The sequence below is a fragment of the Bipolaris victoriae genome (assembly GCF_000527765.1).
Source record: "Bipolaris victoriae FI3 unplaced genomic scaffold scaffold_9, whole genome shotgun sequence".
NCBI lineage: Eukaryota > Fungi > Ascomycota > Dothideomycetes > Pleosporales > Pleosporaceae > Bipolaris > Bipolaris victoriae.
The window spans coordinates 118,911-140,514 of record NW_014575383.1 but is presented as its reverse complement, the minus strand read 5'-3'; the positions used below and the strand labels follow the sequence as shown (position 1 = coordinate 140,514).

The window sequence follows — 21,604 nt, the reverse complement described above, 5'->3', positions numbered from 1 at the left end:
TCGTTCCAGCAATCTAACAATCTGTAGTAAGGAAAGCCGAGCTCAAAAAGTCTGTTGAGACGTATGAATCTCAAATCAACGAACTCCGTAAACAAGTGCAAGCTGCAGACGCTGCTGCAGATGCCGCCAAAGCAGCACTTGAGTCGACAAAGAAAGACCTTGAGCGAGCACTGCCATTTGAAAAGGAGGTCAAAGAGAAGAACCTACTGATTGGCAAGCTGCGACATGAAGCTGTCACGCTAAATGAGCACCTCACCAAAGCCTTGCGCATCTTGAAGAAGGGCCGACCAGAGGATAATGTCGATCGCCAGATCATCACCAATTACTTCCTGCATTTCCTCAGCATTGACCGCAGCGATCCCAAGAAGTTTGAGGCACTACAGTTGATTTCTGCATTGCTGGGATGGACTGATGGTAAGTTTTCAATGTCATTTACTGCTACAGGCATAATCTAACATAGAATGTAGAGCAAAAGGAACAAGCAGGTCTCGCCCGCCCAGGCACGGCAACCAACTCTGGGAGTCTCCGCCTCCCCTTAGCACCTTTCCGGCGGACACCATCGACACCGTCACTAAGCTCGCAAGTAGATCCTATGCTCATGGCTAGCAGCTCAAGCAACAAGGAATCATTAGCCGAGCTATGGCAAGACTTCCTTGAGCGGGAAGCTGCCGAGGGCAAGGACGAAGCTTCGAGGAGAGGAAGCACTGTGAGTCAGATGACCAGGACAGAGAGTGGGCTCGGCATCAGCGAAAGGAAGTGAATTGCATTTGGGATGCATATACTGATATAGCATACACCATATTCGTCTGCAGATTTTTTGTGGACCGTGGTATAATAAAGCCCTTGGTGCTTGATCACCTCGGATCGCGTGGTTCGACCTTACAAAGTGCCTCGTGTATATAGTATGACTCGAGCCCAATGCCATGTGTTGTTACATTTTCAATGTACAAGAAAATTCTCATTTCCCATCCGGCGCCGCTGCGCAGGTGGGAAGAATGTCCAACGGAGGGAAAACTAAATGCTGCCATTCCTACCCCATAATCACTCTCGGTGGTGACATCATTTCCTCCAACCCGTATGCTTCAAGATCTGTTCCTCCTTCTCTTTGCGTGGGTCGGGCTCTACGGTGCGCTTTCTCCGTGCCTCGTCTCGTCTCTCGCGCGCGAACTGTTTGGCCTGCTTATCGGTAGGTCGGCGAATAGCCCAATTGAGCTGGCCGAAGATGTTAGTTTTGATTGCTAGCATCAATTGTCAGCTGTATGCCCAGAAAATACCACCAGCATGTCTTGAGACAGCTACTTACCATCCACACAGTATGGGCAGAGAATGTGCAGCCGCTTGACCCTCCCACATGCTGAGCATTTATTCAGCGATGTGATATCCTTCAGCCCTTTCCCAGCCATGAACCGTTGTCGCTTCTTGCGATACGATGTCTTTTTCTTGGGCACTGCATTGAGAATTCCGTCCCAGATGTCCGCTAATGACGGTATCTTTGGCAGTGATAGTGAGGGTATTGCGAGTGCGCCGAAAGGTGTATGCAGTGCACCATAGGGCTGTGCGAGACGTTGCAGAAAGGGCGCATTCAAGACGGGTCGGGTGGAGGCATTGAGGCCCGGCAGAAGAGTCTGCCAGAGCGTGGGAAGTGGGCGAGCAAGAGCCATTTCTCTCGTTGGGCTGCCCGCAATGTTGGCGATGGCGGTGATGGAGTTGCAAATTGTCGGCGCACGGGTGTCCGAGCGTGCAGGTCGCGCCTTACCGCCCTCCCACTAGCGCGCTTTCGCTTCCTAAGGCCGACCCCTTTCCCGCGCCTGGTGTCTCCGCGAGAAAGTCGCCAGCGCAGCGACCCTGACTATTTACTTCCCAGCCAGAGACCCTTTCTGTTTTTACCTTGTCCGTCTGCCACAAGGTCTAGCTCCCCCATAACATTCACTCTCCGCATCTCTTCTTAGCTACATACCCGCCACCCGAGGCCCCCACCACCCACAATGGCTGCCGCGTACCAGAACCAGTCGCAGCCCATCTTCCCTGACAGCTATGTCGGTTTCGACAGCATCACCAAGCAGATTGAGCGCAAGTCAATCAAGCGGGGCTTCCAGTTCAACGTCATCTGTGTTGGTAAGAACTGCTATTTGAACATGACTGTCTTGTGTACACGCCCACTGACAAGTGTAACCAGGCCAGACGGGTCTGGGCAAGTCGACCCTCATCAACACGCTCTTCGCCTCGCACCTTATGGACAGCAAGGGCCGCTTCCAGCCCGACGAGGAGGTCCGCAGCACTACCACCATCCACCCCGTCTCACACATCATCGAGGAAAACGGCGTGCGTCTCCGCCTCAACATCGTCGACACCCCCGGCTACGGCGACTTGATCAACAACGAACGCTGCTGGGACCCCATTGTCAAGTACATCAAGGACCAGCACAGCGCCTACCTCCGCAAGGAGCTCACCGCTCAGCGTGAGAGGTACCTCCAGGACACGCGTATCCACTGCTGCTTGTTCTTCATCCAGCCATCTGGTCACGCCCTGAAGCCCATTGACATTGTTGTCCTCAAGAAGCTGAGCGAGTTTGTCAACGTCGTGCCCGTCATTGCCAAGAGTGACAGCTTGACGCTGGAGGAGCGTGCCGAGTTCAAGCACAGGATAAAGGAGGAGTTCCAGTTCCACAACCTGCGCATGTACCCCTACGACAACGAGGAGGATGACAGCGAGGAAGTCCAGGCAAAGCAGGCCATCAAGGTATGCTGGAAGTGGGCTGGTATTTGAGACGGGCAGCAGCTAACATGTAGCAGGAGCTCTTGCCCTTTGCCGTTGTCGGTTCCGAGAGGACTGTTGTTGTTAATGGCAAGAACGTCCGTGGCCGCCAGAACAAGTGGGGTATTATCAATGGTAAGCAACAGCAGACCCATCTTTTTTTCTCACGCAAATGAATTGACGCGTCGTAGTCGAGGACGAGAACCACTGCGAATTCGTATACCTCCGCAACTTCCTTACCCGCACCCACTTGCAAGACCTGATCGAGACGACCGCACAAATCCACTACGAATCGTTCCGTGCTAAGCAGCTGCTTGCGCTCAAGGAGAGCAGTGCCCACGGAGGCCACTCCTCGCGCCCCATCTCACCTGCCGCTGATCGCGAGCTTAGCAGGAGCAGCCAGCGCATGACCATGAACGGGTACTAGGACTTCCCGCACCATAGTCGCGTCGATAGCAACGCAGGCAGGCCTGGCGGCCCTCCACCGCCGCGTATGGATCCACGCTCGGACAGGCACTATTCTATGGATCCGGTCTGAGCTTTGCGTGTCTGAGGGGGCAGTGCGTGCGGAGGGTAGTTTGGAACGTTTTGATACCAGTGCATCATCTAGCACGAAAATGGGGAGGGAGCGAGAGGCTTTGCGGCACACTTCAGATTTGACACCTTTCTCAATATCCTTTTAGTTACGATGGACCTTTTTAACTTCTTTCTGATCTCGTATGTCATAGCACGGTGTAGTGGTTGGGCTGAGACCTGGGTTGTCGCCCAGATTCCTTCTAGGATAGCAAAGTAATTCGAAGCCAACTGGTCTTCACCATTGTTTGTTACAGTGTGCAATGGGCTTCCTTGCGGATGACCTTGTTTCCCATTTCTCCCTTGCTCTTTCCTCTATCGGCTTCGGATCAGGTCATTGTACATGGATGTTGTGAGACTTGCCGGATAGCGCCATGCAGCGGCTTCGGAGATGCGGCCCCACTGTTTCGTTCTGCCGCTCAATCCTCCTTGCATCTGTGGATGATACCGATACAAAGTGGAGCCTAACCGTTCTGGGTAACACGAGTGTTGGTGTTTGGAAGACTTCACCTCAACAGCTTCGACCCCGCAAAGTCCTCGATACTATCATCGCCCTTGTTTCCACTACCTTTGTTTGTTTGCCCTGTAATGCGCACGGGTCCCCCGCTCTTTGCTCTGGCGGGTGAACCGTCAGGTGACTTTGACGACGCCACAGTGGTATCCGTTTCGCCAACAATGCGCTCAATGACTTTTGCCTTGGCTCCAGCCCTCTTGAACCGATCGTCAAAGTCGGCAACTGCTTCTTCAGTGTTTGCTGTGTCGAAAGTTTCTGGGTCCGTCAAGGAATGCAGCAGCGTAACGTTGTTCTTTAGCCTTTCATTCTTTGAAAGCAATGGTATTCTCTCTTGGCTCTCTTTTTTCTTATCAGCTCCTCCGTCCTCTGACTTGGTGATTTGAACATTGCTTATGTTCGGCTCAGAGGTCAGGCCGGGGAGCCGCAAACCCCATACTACGCTCCTCCCATGCAGCTCGCCAAGAGCGGCAAACTTCTCAAACCCTTTTTCGAGTCCAAAGATTCGGCCTTCGATTCGACCGGCGTGGGCGCCGTCTGAGACGCCGAGGTCGTAGGCTGCAGTGTAGAGGGTGTCTTCCAGGGTTAGGAGGGTGTCGAAGGGGTCGTCGGAGACGTTATCTTGAGATGTCGGCTGCTGAGACATTGGATGATGGTTCAAAGAATAATTTTGGTAGCCTTGTGTGATATCTCTTGAAGCAATGTTGTTCTTAATTGTGGACGAAGACACTGCCGTGTTTTTCCTCCAAGCTGCTTTTCTTCGAGGGCTTACAAATCTAGTAGAACATAGTATTTGCAGTACTTGGGACTTTGCCCCTCAGGCCCACGCCGAGCATAGATCGGATTCAGGGTTCGGTCATTTTTGTGGCGTTGGCGCGGCGGGGTCGGTTCTGGCGGGGCTGCTACAACCACACACATCGGAGCCCGTGGCTGTCGCGTTTGACTCAGAAACTCTATTAGATCACGGCGAGGACGCATACATTCCGATATACACGTGCTGATCTCGTTTATTTTGTTTCACAATTGATACATATCCCATTTGAAGAAACAGTAGTAAGAACAGACGACATCCTCTTTCCCAAAACTTGATCACACTAACACCTTCAAAGGACGCAACTTCCCATGACCGAGGCACCAAAGAAGATTCTGCCCGTCGAGGGCGAGCGCAATGTGCTCATTACTAGCGCTCTTCCATACGTAAACAATGTTCCACATTTGGGCAACATTGTCGGATCCGTACTTTCCGCTGACGTCTTCGCCCGTTTCTCGCGCGCACGAGGATACAACACACTATACATTTGCGGTACAGACGAGTATGGAACGGCCACAGAGACAAAGGCAATTGAAGAGAAGGTAACTCCCAAGGAGCTTTGCGACAAGTACTATGCGCTGCATAGCGAGGTCTACAAGTGGTTCAACATTTCGTTTGATCACTTCGGACGCACACCTACACAGCAGCAGACTGATATCGCACAAGACATCTTCACAAAGCTGTACAAGAATGGCTATCTTGAGGAGCAAACAACAACACAACCTTACTGTGAAACACACAAGAGCTTCCTTGCTGATCGATTCGTCGAGGGAACATGTCCGCTGTGCGCCTACGATGATGCGCGAGGCGATCAATGCGACAAGTGCGGACATCTCCTTGACCCCCTGGAGCTGAAAAACCCCCGGTGTAAGCTCGATGGCGCAACACCAGTTCCGCGCGAGACCAAGCACGTGTATCTCTGTCTGGACAAGCTACAGCCGCTGGAGGAGGAGTGGTTCAAGAAGGCAAGCAAAGAGGGAAACTGGAGCTCCAATGGTGTTCAGATTACTTCCTCCTGGCTCAAAGAAGGTCTGCGACCGCGCGGTATCACGCGAGACTTGAAGTGGGGTACTGCAGTGCCTCTTGAGGTACGACGAATCCTCTAAGATCTGACCAGAACTCAACTGACCAAATCAGGGCTACGAGGACAAGGTCATGTACGTGTGGTTCGACGCGTGTATAGGCTACGTCTCGATTACAGCAACTTATACAGAGGATTGGAAGCAGTGGTGGCATAACCCTGAGCAAGTCAAGCTCTACCAGTTCATGGGCAAGGACAACGTACCATTCCACACCGTTGTCTTCCCCTGTTCGCAGATTGGTACCAAGGACAAGTGGACCATGCTCAACACCATCTCAACAACCGAGTATCTGAATTACGAGAAGGGCAAGTTCTCCAAATCAAGAAACATTGGTGTATTTGGCAACAATGCTAAAGAGACTGGTATTCCATCTGATGTGTGGCGCTACTACCTCCTTTCGCATCGCCCGGAAACTGGAGATACCGAGTTCGAATGGGATGGTTTCATTGCGGCAAACAACAACGAACTCCTCAAGAACCTTGGCAACTTCATCAATCGCGTCATCAAATTCGTCAACAACGCAAAAATCTACGATTCGGTTGTGCCTGATTACACCAAGTTTGACGACCCCTACTTTACCGAGCACAAGAAGAAGGTTAACGAATTGCTCAAGACGTACATTGCAGAGCTGGAAGATGTCAAGATCCGTGCTGGTCTTGCTACTGCGTTACACGTCTCAAGCTTGGGTAACTTGCTTCTGCAAGATAACCGCCTAGACAACAAGTTGGCCACTGAGCAGCCAGATCGATGCGCCGCTGTTGTCGGACTTGCGCTAAGCCAGATCCATCTCCTTGCCAGTCTGATTCAACCTTATATGTAAGTGAAATATCTTTTTTACGTTGTTTGCATGCTCGGGATGGCGATATCCGGAATATTCATTGTACACACATCGGCGAGGGTCATTCCGCGTGACACGGAGAGCCTTTGTACACAGCTACACAAGACTATGAAACTGACACTATTGAACACATGGCTAACTGTGCGACAGGCCTGACACTACTAACGCCATCCTCTCGCAACTCAACGCAGAATTCCTTATCATCCCAGACACTTGGGAGGCACGTTCGCTGCCCGTTGGCCACAAGATTGGTACTGCCGGTTACCTCTTCACTCAAATCAAGCCTGAAAAGGAGCAAGAGTGGCGAGAACAGTTCGGAGGTGAAGAGGCCCGCAAAGCAAAGGAAGAGAAGGCTAAGAAGGCGGCGGCTAAGAAGGCGGAGAAGGAGCGCAAGAAGGCAAAGAAGGCCGCTGGTGGTGACAAGACTGTCGAGGCTGCTGAGAAGGGGCAAGATGGACCTGCAGCAAAGACGGCAGAAGAGGAAGTATTGAGGGGTGTAGAGCAAGTCAGCCTTCAGACGTCTTAGTGTAATTTTCTTATGAAGGAATCTGGGGGGAGGATGTTCGGCGTTGGCGATGGTACTGGGGTTCTCGGAGCATAGCAGTGGAGTGTTCGCATTCAACATCATAAGGGGGTTGTTTACAGTGCTGTAGCGGACATTTCCAGAGACGACCCTGTGACGATGATATGGGTTCCAAAGGTTTGGGCAGGCGGTCCTTTGTGACATGGTAGCCACGCGCACAGCAGAAGTTTGTGTTAGTAGACTAAACTCGAGCGTCCGAGTAGAAGAAACATGATATGCTATTCAGGTCAAATTCGCCGTGTTCAACTTTCGTGTTTCTTGTTTGTTGCCAAGGTCTTTCTTTCATGTGAGAAGTAGTTAGAGTGAGTGATGGCTCAAGGATATACACTGTGCGTTAGATGAGACTACACAATGGAACTCCAAGCAAGATCACACTTCAATTGCAACTACAGAATATCGCATACGTCAATTGGCCTGTGTTTTGATAAACATCTTGTCTAATAGTACTCCCTGACAGTGTCGGCTTCCCAATTGGAGTGCAGCTACACTGAACGGGCCACCTTGCTATAGTCTCACCTGTTCCTGACTGACGCATTCACTGAGGCAAGTGGGTCCCAGACGCCCCTTCCCCAACCGTTCACATGCACAGCGTTTGCCCAAAATCGATCGTGACCCCCGCTTGGACTGTTTATCGCTCACGGTGAGGGGTTAGATTGGGTCTGGCCACTGCGTTTCTACTTCACTTTCATCACCACGGCGCTCAGCCCCCAGCCCTTATATAGCAATCGTCTTCTACCTCGATTTTCTTTCCTCCTCATACTCGCTCTTTGAAGATCTCTTCAACTACTTGTCGAGTTCATCACACATCAATCACGTCTCATCAATCACAGCTTTTACGCTCAAAGGTAAATAACACCTCACCCCTCTGCTCCACCTTTTGCTCCCACCCCTCCCACACTCTTTGCTCCAGCGACTGATTCAGTCGGCTTTAACAGTTGCGTCTTTAGTTTACCAGTCATCATGGCGAGCGGATACGCGCCGCAGATGGAGAAGCTTGCGGGTATGGGCATTGGTGAGCAGCGCGAGTTCGCCCGTGGTGATGATACCATTGGCGGCAGCGCAAAGCATCCCACTGCGGATAGATATGGCAGCGAAGCATCGATTGTAACCACCCCCACCGCTAACAGGATCGATGTGGAGCAGCCCAAGGGCCCCGCTGAGATGGAGGCTGTCACTGTCGTCTGGACCAAGAACTGGCTGATTGCAGCTTACGCCGCGTAAGTACACTTTCTTCCCATCAGCTGTTCCAATTGAGTCACTTACTGAGATTGTGCTTTAGTATCATGCTCATCTCGTTCATCAATTCCCTCCAGCAGCAGGCCAACTTCACGTGGAAGCCCTACGTTACGTCGACCTTCGCGAAGCACGGCTTGACTGCCATGACTGATATCGTTGCCAACATTGTCGGAGGTGTTTCGAAGTTGCCATTGGCCAAGTTCATTGATCTTGTTGGTCGTCCTCAGGGATTTCTCATCTGCTTGATCTGCATCGTCATTTGTAAGTCTTGCCAGCTTTCTTTACGTGTCCCTTGATATACTCTACAGTGGCTTACAATTGATTCAGCATTGATGCTCATGGCCCAGTGCCAGGATATAGAGACGTTTTGCGCAGCCCAAGTCATCTACTGGACCGGTATGAACGGTGTCGACTACGTCTTCAACATCTTCATCGCCGATACCTCGCTCATGAAGAACCGCCTCATCTGGATGGCTTTCACGGGTTTCCCTTATGTCGTCAACACGTTTGTAAGTGTCATGTTCCTATCCACACAGTCCACTCGCTAACATTGTTCCTTCATACTTAGGCCGGTCCCAAGCTTGGTGAGGTCTTTCTCAAGCATGGTGGCTGGCGCTGGGGTTATGGAACGTTCACCATCTTGACACCAGTCTTCTCGCTTACTTTCTGGGGAGTTTTCTGGCTCATGGGTAGACGGGCGAAGAAGATGGGTGTCCTCAAGCGTGAGAGCACACATAGATCTCTGGTAGAGAGCATCAAGTACTGGTGCATCGAGTTTGATGGTGAGTACTCTTGCTTAGAATGTTTTCGCAGTGCTAACACCTCTCAGTCGTCGGACTCATCCTTGTATGCGGTGGCTTCTCGCTTCTCCTTCTTCCATTCCCGCTCGCCGCATATCAGAAAGATCACTTCGCTTCGCCCATGGTCATTTGTATGATCGTTTTCGGAACACTGCTCGTTGCTCTCTTCGTAGTGTGGGAGCGCTTCTACGCTCGCAAGTCGTTCTTCCCATTCAACCTTATGAAGGACCGTTCCGTTATTGCGGCCTGCCTGTTGGGCGGAAACTCATGGATTGCTTTCTAGTAAGTTTTCAATGTCCATCTTGAAGACAACACCGACTGACTTGACTAGCTCCTACCGAATGATGTACTCGTCTTACCTCCAGGTCGTCTTCCAGCTTTCCGTCGCAAAGGCAGGCTATATCACCAACATCTTCAACATTGTCTCCTGTACCTGGGCCATCATTGTCAGCTTTGCAATGAAGTATACCGACACCTACAAGTGGGGAGCTGTCGTCGCGATTCCTATCCAGATCCTCATGACTGGCCTGTTGATCTATCTCCGTACTCCAGGCAGCAATGTTGCAGTCCTCATTGTAGTCGAGGTCTTTGGCGCCATGGCAAGTGCAATGCTCTACAATGTCGAGCAAGTCGCCATTATGGTTGCTGTACCGCATGAGCAAGTAGCCGTCAGCATCGCGCTCCTCAACGTTATCACTGCAGTTGGTGGTGCCATCGGCCAATCTATTAGCGCAACGATTTGGACCCAGATGGTACCCCAGAAGATTGCCGAGTATCTTCCTCACGCTCCTCCCGCCGAGGTTGCTCGACTCTATGGTGACATTAACGCTCAGTTGGCATCACCATGGGATAGTCCAGAGCGTCAGGCTGTGGTCCGAGCCTTTGCTGACACACAGAAGACTATGGTCATCTTTGGAACTTGTGCACTTGTCCCGTGCTTGGTGTGGGTAGCTATGTTGAAGAACTCGCGCATGAGCGAGCACAAAGCTAGGAAGGGTCTCCAGGCTTAGAGGTGTATCACTGCAAGGCCTGGATCTGCAACGCACGTGTGCGGTACAGAAGTAGACATGTATGGAATGATGCGTCGGAATTGGTAACGGGCGATCGAATGACGGTGCTATTCGCCCTATACCACGACTCTACCGATCTTATGTATAGTTATCATATTCGAGTCCAATGGATTGATTTTTTAAACATGATCATAATGTGCCTGTCCCGAAGTGCATTGTTTGTAGGATTTCACACAAGATGATGAACCAAAGCCAAAGAGCAAAGACATATTGTTCTCTGCATACAAGATCTAAGCCTTACTCAACGCGTAAGCAGCGTAGTCGTGATCGAGGCTCAGCGTTGGATGGTCGAGGGACCGGGAATGCTTTCGGAATTAGTGGGACGGCAAGCCCCCAACCACTAAGTATGACGTCCAATGGCCTCCTACCCTGCATCCATGCAACTCAATCCATGCACCATTCTGATCTACAGTAATACCCGATAGATGCGGCGCATTGTCTTGTTCTAGTCAGGCAGCTCCATGCTCCCTTGAATATCATTGGCGGTGAAGCGCCAACGCATACCAGCCTCGCCAATTCCCTGGGTCCGACGCTTGCATCGGTCCCACCAGCCACCCTCGACGACACACCGCACGCGTACCATGCTTTTCCCATGAATCTGACATGCTTCGTTTTGTTGAATTTTAAGGGTCCGTACCAAAGAGACATCACATTCTTAGACTTTCAAAATGCATTTGCATCACCTGTTTTCATTACCGCCGGCTATCATCGCCCTGTGCGCAACCTCATCTGTTGTCGCCGCCCAAGCCGATTCGCACCAGCAACAATGGCCGCACAATGTACCCAAGCACCTAAAGTACTTTCCCGAGGATGAGGTGCATGCGAAGCGCGGGTTGAGCGTCGCGCAGAGATTGCAACATGAGAAGCCGATTGGAGTCAAGAAGATGAGCCTGGACGAAGGGGAAATGTTTATGCTCGACAATTGGATATTCGCCTTGGAATCTCAGCAACAGTCTCGGAGATCCGACTCGGACAATCTAGGTAACCTCGCAGTACAAGCTGTCTCGCCTTTGCGACCGCTGGCCCAGTCGGACTGGTTAGCGCGCATGCACATTCGAGATGTGCTGCTTAAACGCCAATTCAAATGTCCCGAGGGAACGAATAGCTGCGAGTCGATTGGGGCGCCAGACGTCTGCTGCGGTACAGGAAGTAATTGCATAAACACCAGTGGTAACTCTGACGCCGGAAATGTTGGATGTTGCCCCAAAGGGCAAACTTGCGCCGGAAACGTCAGCTGTGATACTGCGAGCGGATACTCAAGTTGCCCCGGTTCACCAAATGGAGGATGCTGTATGCCTGGATTCAAATGCCAGGGCGTAGGATGTAAGTCCAAAACACACCACCAACAAGATATCGTGATCAAGTAAATACTAACTCGCACAGGCGTCCTAGAAGCCACATCAACAACCTTCATCCCGCCCTCTTCCTCCTCTACCACCGCTGCTCCCCCCGCCCCAACCTCAACAGCAGCCCAAACCTCCACCACTCCCTCCCCCTCCAGCACAACCCCACCACCCACCTCATCCTCCTCCCGCACCGCATACACTTGCTCAACAGGCTGGTTCTCCTGCCCCGCCTCCCTCGGCGGCGGCTGCTGCCAAACCGGCCGCACCTGCGCAACAGGCGCCTCCTGCATCGGCGACACCCCCACCAGCACACGCGCGCCCGACGCCCCCATCCGTCCCACAAGCGGCACTACAACCGCCGCCCAAGCCACCAGTGCAGACGTCTGCCCCCAAGGCTTCTACGTCTGCAGCGCTTACTACCCCTCGGGCTGCTGCCGCGTCGGCCGCGACTGCCAGACCACAGGGTCCTCGTGCGTTCTTCCTACGGGTACGGTCGTGGATACGAATGGTGTTACCGTTGTGGCGCCCACGACGGGCGCGGGGAGTTGTCCCAGTGCGTGGTATAGCTGTGCTGCGAGTGCGGGGGGGAACTGTTGTCCACAGGGTTATGCCTGTGGGGAGCAGCAGTGTACGGCGACGGCAAGTGGACAGGCGGGCACGACGGAGAAGGTTACGCCGAGTAGTAGTAAGGCGAGTTTTGTGGCGGTAGTTCCAATTGCCATGTCGGTTTTTGCGGCAGCGGCGATTGGGGTTGCGATGGTGGCGTTGTGAGTTCAAGGGTTATGACGGTTCCTTTTTCTTATGATGATGACGATGATGAAGACGACTATGATTTAAACGATGATGAGTATATAGCGCGGGGGGGGTTTTTTTCCATACATATACACCCGAGACATGAATGATCATATACATTTCTACAAGAGTTTTAATGCAAGTTGAAAACAAGAAAATGCATGGGGAGTCTTCTACACGGCCTATAGCTTGTAGCTTCCTGCACCCTTCTTCACACCATCCTTGACCTCCTTGCCCTCGACATCCGTAATAACACCCTTGCGTCCGATAATCTGTACACCGCCCTTCTTCAAGTCACCCAGCAACTGCTTCTTCTCGCCCCTCTTCTTCTCCTTGCCCTCGACCTTCTGCTCCTTGGGCTTATTAAGACCAGCCTTCTTAGCCCTCTCCTTTGCGCGCCGTCGCCTCGATGACTTCTCCTCGCGAGACATTTCTTCGCGAGCAACGGGCATGCCGCTCTTTGTGACAATTTCGGCCTTGTTTTGTTCGTCGCCGGGCTTGTAGATTTCTTGGGGCGCGAGCATGCTTGTGCCTGCAACATCGCCGCCAGCAGTGGGGCGGGCATCTTCCATTTCGATGGCGGGGGCGTCCGTACGGATTTCGAGGTTTGGTGCTGCGGGCTTGGGCTTGAAGTGTGAAGAGCTGAGGGAGTCGAGTTTGGCGGATACGCTTTTCCAGAGGGCCGAGATCTCGTCGTGTTCCTTTTTGAGTTTTTCGTCCTTAGCCTCGACGAAGTTAGGGTCCGTTTGGCGTAGGTGCTCTTCTTCGTAGATTTCGGCCAGGCCTTTGCCAGATTTGGTATCTTCTATCTCGACGCGACCACGGCGGGGGCCTGTTGCGAGGTCGTCTGGTCTTCGGCGGTGTACCTCGTCAAATTCTCCGGCTAAGATGCGTCGTTTGATGAGTGCCTCAATGTCTTCTGATGTTTCTTGGGTGACTATTGGGACGGGTTTGCCGGCTCTTTCAAACTCGAGATTCTCCTCCAGCAGTGAGTTTAGCGGACGGTCAGCTGCGCGTGCTTCTCCAGATAGCTGCCATTGTCGCTTTGCAACATTGGCTGCTTCTAGCTTCCTGATCTCTTCTGCTATCTTGGCCTGTCTGCGTTCGTGTGTGGATCGTCTTGACTTTGGATCCGAAGGGTCAACATCCGAAAGATCACCATCGCTTTCTACATCGTCATCGTCCTCAAACAAATCCCTGTGTACCTTGGCCATAGTGCGCTCCACGTCTTCTTCGATCTCTTCTTCTGGCTCCTCCTGCTTCTCCGGGAAGTTGTGGGGGTTCGGCCGCCCTCGCTTCTTGCTGTTCTTGTTCTTGTTCTTTCCAGCTTTCTGCGCCGGTGGCGCAAAGAAATCCTTGTACATGACATTGTTGGCGTTCATGCCAGCGTCAAGGCCGTCCAGATCGCCCTCCTCAAAATCATCCTCATCGCCGCTGTCACCCTCGGGCGCATTGAGATCTGCGTTGCCAAAAGTTGGTCCACCTTCATCGGATTCATCATCCGACGCGTCTCCTAAAGAAGGCCGCGCCTTGGTCTTGGCACCATCGTCTTCCATCGGGTCTGCTTCCCAATTTATCTCTTCATCGTCGCTGTCCACGCCCTCTCCTCTCTGATCTTGCTGTTCTAGGAAGTCGGTCTGCTTGTTGAAATCATCTATAGAGAAGAAACCATCATTGAGACCATTTGGATCGGGCACATAGGTTTCTGCAGGCTCGTCATCAGATCCCCCGTCGGAGAGCATGCCCTCTTCGCCGTCTTCCATTTCTTCATCTTCGTCTTCCGACTCGTCGTCTTCTGGTTTCGCATCCTCGTCATCGTCCACACCGTCGTATTCCCAATCCACGCCCTCTTCTCCTATGTCAGACTCGGTGTGATATTCCTCAGGCTCTTCAAGATCCTCTTCATCTTCCTCATCAAACTCGGGCACAACGCCATCTTCCTGTTCTGGCAGCGAAAGTTCAATTTCCTCTGCTGTCGCCTCAACAATCTTGCGAGTCTGCTCGAACACTTGGTCTACCCCGAAGCCGTCTACGTGGACTTTCTTCAGGTGCAAGACGTTAATGTCGTCGTCATAGTCTCCGCCCCGCTTCCGCTTCTTGCGCAATTCTTGTTGCCGTCTCGACTGCGATTCGCTCACGCCAGCAGCGACAGGGTCGAGATATTGTTTCGCAGCGGCCAGGAAAGACGCATTAAGTTGAGAAGTGGGCTGCAAGAAGGCGAGGGGGTTTGTGAACAGACTTGTGGGCGCAGTCGCAGCGGCGGGCTGGAGCTCCATTGGGGGCGGAGGGGCCGAGCCCAGAGAGAGCGTATGCGAAGAAACAGAGGTATCGGGCGAAAAGGAAGGCTGTGCCATCCTATCAAATTGTTGTGACGGAATGCGGTTGGGAAGACTCGCAGTGCAGAGGCACTGAAGTTCGCGCGACAGCATTCGAACTTTTTTGGTGGAGAAGGTGGTCATAGCGCGCGTTAGCTCAACCGCCGCCTAGAGCATAACATTTTTGAAATACACACTATCACAGACAACAAAAATATGATCAATTCGGGAAATGCCTAATTCCATGAGGTTTTATCAGTTATATTATATGTTCATGATTATAAATGCAGAACCTCAAGCTGGCCATAGCAGCGCCGTGCTGATCATGTACAATGAGTAACAGAAAATCATCGCTATACTTCTATCCTTCTATCCTTTCCCCCTCCTTCTTCATCTTCTGGTGAACACTCTTCAACAATTCAAATGTGAGCATAGTCGTAACGGCTGCAGGAACAGCGCGAACCATATTGGTGCCCATTCCGTTGTAAAAGGCTCTCCAACCCTCTTCTTGGAGGATTACTGTGCATGTTCGAAGTATGCCACGATAGCGAGGTATGTTGATCATACCGTCTGAAGAAGCTGTTCCTGGAGGTCGTGTGTGGAGTTGGTCGTGGTGCCCTCCTCGGAACGTAATATGGTTATCTGAGTGCTCGGGAAGCGCTCGTTGCTGGGTCTGCAGCCGTGTGCGCAAAACCTCGTGTGGGTATGTAGCCGATGTCGCAGTCATTTTGCTGAGTACAGTGGCCAACGCAATTGCAAACCAATGCACCTCCTCGGTCTTTGCATCTGTTTGGCCCATTTCTAGGCCAGTAAATTTCATCTTCAGGAATTCGTATAGTGGAAACTGGATAGCGACGTGTGTGAGTCCAAGCAGAGCTGGCGTAAGCCCAGAGTAGAAAGATATAAGACCTTCTTTGGCGTACATCTTGCGGAAGGCGTCAAATGTATTTTTGTAGTGCCATGGCGGCCGATGTTCGTCTGATGCGCGAGCGCTGACTTGTGACATCAATCTCGTCTTAACAACCCAAATGGGGTTGGTGACTAGGGTTGAACAGCCACCGGCAACTAGTGAGGCAATAGTTCGCGCGAGCCATTTGTTCTCTGAAAGTCAAGCCTAGTCAGCAATGCAAGTTAAAAAGCCTGGAGTAGCTACTGACCCATCTGAGGATAGAGGAGATTCTTGGTCTGGTCGTATGTGCTCATATAGACTGCCCAGGTCGGAATGTAGCCGAGTAGCATAGGCCCGAGGCCTCTGTACAGGCCGCGGATACCATCCTCGACCCAGATGATGCGCGCAGTGCCACCGAGGCCTTTGTAGACGGTGCGGGGCGGTCCAGTATACTTTCGTGGGCGAAATGAGCCCTGCGCCTGCAATCGCGTCTTGATGACATCAAGTGGGCAGGTGACGATGCCGGAAGCGACGCCGGCAGAAGCCCCGCACAGCGCATTGACGGAACCGTCAGGAAGATTTGCGACTTTGACAGCCAGTTTCGCAATGGGCGCACTCCAGGCACTCTGCTTGGTGGGTATCGACATGTCGCGCGGTTGGACAGGCCGGGCGGATGGCGCATACCGGTCGTGGACTTTCGTCGGGGACGGCGGCTCGGGATCGTGTGTCGACATGGGTGGCACTGCGTGTACCGATTCATTAGAACCAGTCTATGGGCGTGGTTGAAGAGTGGGTGGGTGCGTACAGGCCGTCGTCCCCTTTGCGGTGCCTCAGTGTGCGGAAACCCCGCAGCACTTGAGTAACACAAGAATTAACGATTGTTCGGCTCCATTGACGAGCGGACCAAGTGCGGAGTTGTCTCTGAGGATGCCAGGCCAGGCGACTGCACCAACTATCGCGGGGCAGTTTTCTGGGGCGTGAGGCGAGAGAAAGGGCGGCGTGGGGTGGCGGTGGTGGTGATGGTTGATGTTGTGGTGGTGCAAAGCTTGGTTCTCGATGCGACGTCAGAGCCAGTGTCAAGCACGAGTGAAGCTGCTTGAGCGGGTGGGGACTGCCCGATTGATGACTAAGCCCCTGGCCCGCCGGCGGCCAAGCTCAGCCTATTGGCTTTCGTTTCTTTCGCATTACGACCTCACCACCTCCGACTGTCAAAACTGCAATTGACGGCAGCATCACGACTCGACATCCCCGATTCGCCGTCGAACCACCGCAACCATGTCTGCGCCGTCTCTCGCCCCCTACATCATGAAGCGCCCGTGGCTGCAGCGCTGGATGAAGCCCCTCTCCAACTGGTACTGCAACGCCGCTGGCTACAGGCAGCTCGGCCTGAGGTACGGAGCCCCGATGCGAACACCATCTACTGTCGAGGACAGAAAAAAATCCGGAAGGCAGGAAAAGCAGGGTGTGGAACAATGGGCTGACGGAAATTGCTATACAGGGCCGATGACCTGCTCCCCGAGGAGAACGACACCGTCCAGACCGCTCTCAAGCGTCTCCGACCTCAAGAGGCCTACGACCGTGTCTTCCGTCTGCGCAGGGCTTTCCAGGTACTTTTAGATCGAAAATACAGGCAGGTTGGACATCAAGTGGCTAACATGTCGCAGCTCTCCATGTCCCACCAGCTTCTGCCCAAGGAGGAGTGGACCAAGCCAGAGGAGGTAAAGTCACCGCTCTGAATGGATCTATCAGACGCTAACCGGCGACAGGACGTCCCATACCTCAGCCCCCTGATTACCGATATCGAGGCCGAGATGGCTGAGCGTGAAGACTTTGAGACCATGATTGTCCAGAAGAGGCAGAAGAACGCCGCTAGCGGTCACTAAATCTGCGGCAATGGGTCCGGTATGACCATTTTCGGGCTGGATGGAGCGAGTTTGGGGTTTGTGCAATAGAGTGTACCATACCAATGTCTTTCGTACAGGAATCATCTCCATTGCATCCGAACCATTATTCTATTTTTTGGTCTTTGGCACGTTGGAACGATCAATTTGATGCCCACCAATACCCTGGATATATTTCTGGACATGCGACAAAGTGGTCTACGAGAAGTCGTTCTGCGAAGAGTATTATAGCTATGGGGAAATGCTGCATCGTCCATGTGAAATACGTTTTTACCAATTTTTCGAGTGAATTCACTTACATATAAATGCTTTCATGCATCGCAAGCTGTTGGAGTCGACACGACTGTGAAGGTGGCGACTTTTATCGACGCGACCGTGCAACTACGGATCTACGCATCATAGACCGCAGCTAAATATACAACCAATAGGTCTGTCCCCAAATAATCCCACCTGCAGTGAAAAATCCGGACAACAATCCATGCAAAACGTGTATTGTTGGCATTGTAACCTTTATCAGTGAAACTCATTTAAATGCATTCAGGCACAGGTTCAGAGTGTACAGACTGCAAGTATGAGGAGATGTGTCTGAGTCTCATGTAGAATGCAGTTGGATAGACAAGAATAATCTCATACCGATTCATAGGTTGAAACATAACAAGCAGCCTTTACTAATTGATTCAGGATAGGAGGATACGATATGTGTAGTTCGCTTTCATCTCCGTATCTTCACTTCGGTCATGCTGCGCCATTGTGAACACCAGGGGCACATGATATATCCAGAGAGACATTGACAATCACAACTCCGTCATCTCCTGTCCATCATCATCTACCTCTCCTCCTTCATCACCATCTCCATCAACCCTCGTCAGATTAACCCTAAACGCAGACAACTCCAACATCCCAAACGACCCATCCTCGCGCTCATTCCAAAACACCACCCCATTGAACGGTATACCCGCATAACTCGTCGTCTCATAGTTCTCCACACAAAAATCATCCCAGACACCTCCCGCACTTTCGCCCCGCTCCTCAGCAAGCATACCGCGCCACTCTTCTCCGAGCGCCCTCTCCTCATCGCGATACAAAAGCGTCGGACTCAGCTGAATATAAAACTGCGATGGTGCATAGATCCTGACAGCAGGCGAGTCGTACATGTTCGTCCCATTAGAAATCCAGCGCGTAACAACCAAGCCCCTATGGTCTGCTTTCAGCGTCACCGTAGAATTGAGCTTGCAATCAACAACGCTATATGTACCAGCGTAGCGCTCGTTCAGCTGACGGATAGCAATTTTCTCAGCCGTACGAATCAAAGTGACGGTGATTACTTCTCTGATTTTGAAAAGCACCCGGCTGGGCCCAGCGGAAAGAATCGTGATACCCAAGTCGTATTCTGGTACGGCTATGATGACAGAGGTGTAGCCGGGGAGACCACCGCCTTTGGTAATAAAGCGTACCATTCGTTTCGAGTCCTCAAGTATACGATCTGTGTGGAGGATTTCCCAGGGCATACCGTAGAAGGAATTCAAGCCGCGTGAAGGCGAGACGGGGTTGATCCAGTTGATTGCAGGTGTCACGGCATTGAAGTGCGTCAATACGTAGCGGAGGAACTTGGATAGGTCGGTAGAGGAGCTGTATATACCGCCCGTAGGGTTTTGAACGCCTTCGTCTACGTCCCAGAAATGAAGGCCTGAGGGGATCACGCCGGCGGAGTCAGGGGGAAGGGAGAAGGTGCTTTTGGACATTTTCAAGGGCTTAAATATGGCTTCGTCAATGTATGATTCGTAAGTTTGGTTTCGGACGTGTGAGAGGACGAGTCCGAGGATCTCGTAGGCGATATTGGAGTAGGTGGATGCTTGATTTGGTGCGAAGAGTGGGCGGAATTTCTTAAGCTGTTTGAACAAATCTATGCAGAACTTAGTTAGTGAGGTATCCTTTTTTCTTACAATCCAAAAGCCAACCTTTCCCAGTGCAAGGTGTCTCATAATTCGGTGAGTACTCATCGCACGTCGGCAAGCCCTCTCTGGAAACATCAGGCGGTAGGCCCGCCTTGGCAAGATCAAGACCCTGATGGATGAGATCGTTCTGTGCCCCTAAGAAACCAAATCAGCCTTTGCTTACCTTGATCAGTGTGGCATGCTTGGAACATTGTGCGATTTTTGTTGTCGGACACCTTACACTCGCGTGGGATACCGCTGAGCTGGCTGGCCAGACTACGCAGCGTGATATCTTTCCATGGAACGCCACCATCTGACTTGTATCCCAATTCATTCAGATACGTATTAACCGTCTCATCCAAACTCACATTGCCAGCTGCGTGTTGATACAGAACCCCGAGAATAGTAAAAGCTTTTGTTATGCTCGCGATGCGGTAGAGTGCGTCGCCATTGACTTGTGGGATATCCGGGCGTGAAGCATTGCGCTCGCGCGCTGTGTGGTGTTGCGACCAGAGCGTTTCTTTTGAAGAAGTAATTTCTATAGATAAAGAGGTTTGGTCGAATTCTGGTGCTGCGATAGCTACCGTGAGTGCCTCATTTATCGACTCAAATGCTTCTTGGAGGAGAGGATCATGAGCATCGTATCTAGGCGGAGGATGCGCAATATTGGGCTCAAAACACCCTGCACTTGCGAATGCAGCTAGCAATTGGGTAAACAGAAGCACTAGCATTGTTTCGAAGGTGGAATGTTTACAACAAATATTGTCAATACAGCAAATGCAAGTGCGGGTTGTTGTATGACATCCCCGCGTCATAGGAACTGGTGCCTTGCGGCTTGACTTTGATCGGCGATGCAACCTGTTTCACCAGCCCTCTTCTACATCCCCGCGCCACATACCCATTCTATTATTTCTTTTAGAACATTATCACGTAATATCACTTTATCGTAAGTTCCAGATTCTGTTACTATTATAATCATTTGTTGTGCCAATGTGGAGAAATGGTCACGTGCCATAATATGAGCCAGGTCCGCAACAGCAGCACCAGTATATATTCAGGTGCTGTGGGCCGTTCTCAGCAAGTTGAAAACAACCTAATTACTTAAGGTTCACGTCCGCCAGTCTAAAATTGTGTAATCGATATGTAAGAGATCTAAGTCGTCGGATGGAAAGAAATACCATGGTTCATACCACAGCAACCCATCAAGCTCAAAATGTACGACCCGTCTCATATCATGTGGTTCGCTTTATACTCTGGTACTAATCGGGTATATATTATACTCTCACAAAGACCTCTGGGTATACATTCTAGCAAGGAAGGTCACTTTCTGTTTAACACTCTTACTGCAGACACAAACGGAAACGAACCATCGACTCTAATCTACGCCAATACCAACCACGATGGTCAACACAAGTATCTACCTAGAAGGCAAATATACCGGTCCACAAGCAGTCCGCATCGCCAAACTGGAGAACAAGCTCAGTACCTACGAAGCTCAAAACTATGAGCGCAGCCGTAAAATCCGTGGCTGTGCAACTATCATGGTCAGTGGCCTATTGCTCTTCATTTTCACGTCCAAAGTACTTCCTTTGGATGTCTGGCTTAGTGTGCCATTTCTCATAGCCTTTATGATCGTAAGTCATCTTACTTGATACCTGGGAAACATATATCTAATGACTTGGATAGGCTGGCGCCACACTGTGTGAAATGGTCACGAAAGAACAAAAGATTCCAAAGAGGCTATATGATAGAATAAACGCCTGAAATTGTAATCAGGATCAAAAGAGCACGACGGCGCTTCGGGAAGGGGTCCGTGGTAATTTTGCAGCAAGTGAAGTATATCTAAAGGGCTAGGCTATACAGATGTATGGGAGACAGGAAAATTAGAGGTTGGTCTACCGGTTTACTTCCTGTTGACCCAGAGGGGTTTGTGGGTAATGGAAATATGCCATGGGCCACATGAACTTGTCCGCCGATAACCACAATCTATCACTTGATTTTTCAACGGGTCGAGTTTTACATAGATTAGCTGTGCCTTGAAAATAACTCTGATACGGTTTCAGATTCGTGAACACACCCTGTGAGCACCCGGGGCTTCTGATTGCTTTTGTATGGACACGGCGCTCAGAAGGCAGACCAACAAATGTGAATTCTTACGCTATTTTGTTA

At 51.4% G+C, this 21,604-nt stretch overlaps 12 protein-coding genes across 12 annotated transcripts; 6 read left to right on the top strand and 6 right to left on the bottom strand.

Moving 5' to 3' along the window:
- Positions 1–1,059: 1,059 nt before the first annotated feature.
- COCVIDRAFT_23062 (hypothetical protein) lies at positions 1,060–1,661 on the bottom strand (the record flags this gene model as incomplete). Its single annotated transcript, XM_014705264.1, has 2 exons — positions 1,060–1,238; positions 1,304–1,661. 2 exons carry the CDS (start codon positions 1,659–1,661, stop codon positions 1,060–1,062), a joined length of 537 nt encoding a protein of 178 aa, XP_014560750.1.
- A 324-nt stretch (positions 1,662–1,985) lies between these two features.
- On the top strand, positions 1,986–3,181 carry COCVIDRAFT_88469 (hypothetical protein; the record flags this gene model as incomplete). The annotated part of the gene is made up of 4 exons (XM_014705327.1): positions 1,986–2,115; positions 2,177–2,739; positions 2,793–2,889; positions 2,946–3,181. The coding sequence occupies 4 exons, from the start codon at positions 1,986–1,988 to the stop codon at positions 3,179–3,181; spliced, it is 1,026 nt and encodes a 341-aa protein (XP_014560813.1).
- Positions 3,182–3,836: 655 nt separating this feature from the next.
- Positions 3,837–4,445, bottom strand: COCVIDRAFT_60520 (hypothetical protein; the record flags this gene model as incomplete). The annotated part of the gene is made up of 1 exon (XM_014705326.1): positions 3,837–4,445. A coding segment is annotated over one exon (609 nt), but the record flags the coding sequence as incomplete, so codon positions are not given.
- Positions 4,446–4,960: 515 nt separating this feature from the next.
- COCVIDRAFT_88474 (hypothetical protein) lies at positions 4,961–7,095 on the top strand (the record flags this gene model as incomplete). Its single annotated transcript, XM_014705325.1, has 3 exons — positions 4,961–5,737; positions 5,787–6,547; positions 6,720–7,095. The coding sequence occupies 3 exons, from the start codon at positions 4,961–4,963 to the stop codon at positions 7,093–7,095; spliced, it is 1,914 nt and encodes a 637-aa protein (XP_014560811.1).
- Positions 7,096–8,112: 1,017 nt separating this feature from the next.
- COCVIDRAFT_88062 (hypothetical protein) lies at positions 8,113–10,198 on the top strand (the record flags this gene model as incomplete). Its single annotated transcript, XM_014705324.1, has 6 exons — positions 8,113–8,369; positions 8,432–8,649; positions 8,716–8,897; positions 8,957–9,170; positions 9,218–9,470; positions 9,520–10,198. The coding sequence occupies 6 exons, from the start codon at positions 8,113–8,115 to the stop codon at positions 10,196–10,198; spliced, it is 1,803 nt and encodes a 600-aa protein (XP_014560810.1).
- Positions 10,199–10,926: 728 nt separating this feature from the next.
- On the top strand, positions 10,927–12,375 carry COCVIDRAFT_34132 (hypothetical protein; the record flags this gene model as incomplete). Its single annotated transcript, XM_014705323.1, has 2 exons — positions 10,927–11,581; positions 11,642–12,375. 2 exons carry the CDS (start codon positions 10,927–10,929, stop codon positions 12,373–12,375), a joined length of 1,389 nt encoding a protein of 462 aa, XP_014560809.1.
- Positions 12,376–12,578: 203 nt separating this feature from the next.
- On the bottom strand, positions 12,579–14,750 carry COCVIDRAFT_34131 (hypothetical protein; the record flags this gene model as incomplete). Its single annotated transcript, XM_014705322.1, has 1 exon — positions 12,579–14,750. One exon carries the CDS (start codon positions 14,748–14,750, stop codon positions 12,579–12,581), a length of 2,172 nt encoding a protein of 723 aa, XP_014560808.1.
- A 322-nt stretch (positions 14,751–15,072) lies between these two features.
- COCVIDRAFT_88051 (hypothetical protein) lies at positions 15,073–16,334 on the bottom strand (the record flags this gene model as incomplete). Its single annotated transcript, XM_014705321.1, has 2 exons — positions 15,073–15,812; positions 15,869–16,334. 2 exons carry the CDS (start codon positions 16,332–16,334, stop codon positions 15,073–15,075), a joined length of 1,206 nt encoding a protein of 401 aa, XP_014560807.1.
- Positions 16,335–16,359: 25 nt separating this feature from the next.
- On the bottom strand, positions 16,360–16,626 carry COCVIDRAFT_88315 (hypothetical protein; the record flags this gene model as incomplete). The annotated part of the gene is made up of 1 exon (XM_014705320.1): positions 16,360–16,626. A coding segment is annotated over one exon (267 nt), but the record flags the coding sequence as incomplete, so codon positions are not given.
- Positions 16,627–16,875: 249 nt separating this feature from the next.
- On the top strand, positions 16,876–17,483 carry COCVIDRAFT_88263 (hypothetical protein; the record flags this gene model as incomplete). Its single annotated transcript, XM_014705319.1, has 4 exons — positions 16,876–16,991; positions 17,099–17,207; positions 17,265–17,318; positions 17,367–17,483. 4 exons carry the CDS (start codon positions 16,876–16,878, stop codon positions 17,481–17,483), a joined length of 396 nt encoding a protein of 131 aa, XP_014560805.1.
- An 812-nt stretch (positions 17,484–18,295) lies between these two features.
- On the bottom strand, positions 18,296–20,166 carry COCVIDRAFT_88334 (hypothetical protein; the record flags this gene model as incomplete). Its single annotated transcript, XM_014705318.1, has 3 exons — positions 18,296–19,404; positions 19,460–19,591; positions 19,677–20,166. 3 exons carry the CDS (start codon positions 20,164–20,166, stop codon positions 18,296–18,298), a joined length of 1,731 nt encoding a protein of 576 aa, XP_014560804.1.
- A 669-nt stretch (positions 20,167–20,835) lies between these two features.
- On the top strand, positions 20,836–21,199 carry COCVIDRAFT_23052 (hypothetical protein; the record flags this gene model as incomplete). The annotated part of the gene is made up of 2 exons (XM_014705263.1): positions 20,836–21,069; positions 21,122–21,199. 2 exons carry the CDS (start codon positions 20,836–20,838, stop codon positions 21,197–21,199), a joined length of 312 nt encoding a protein of 103 aa, XP_014560749.1.
- Positions 21,200–21,604: the final 405 nt, after the last annotated feature.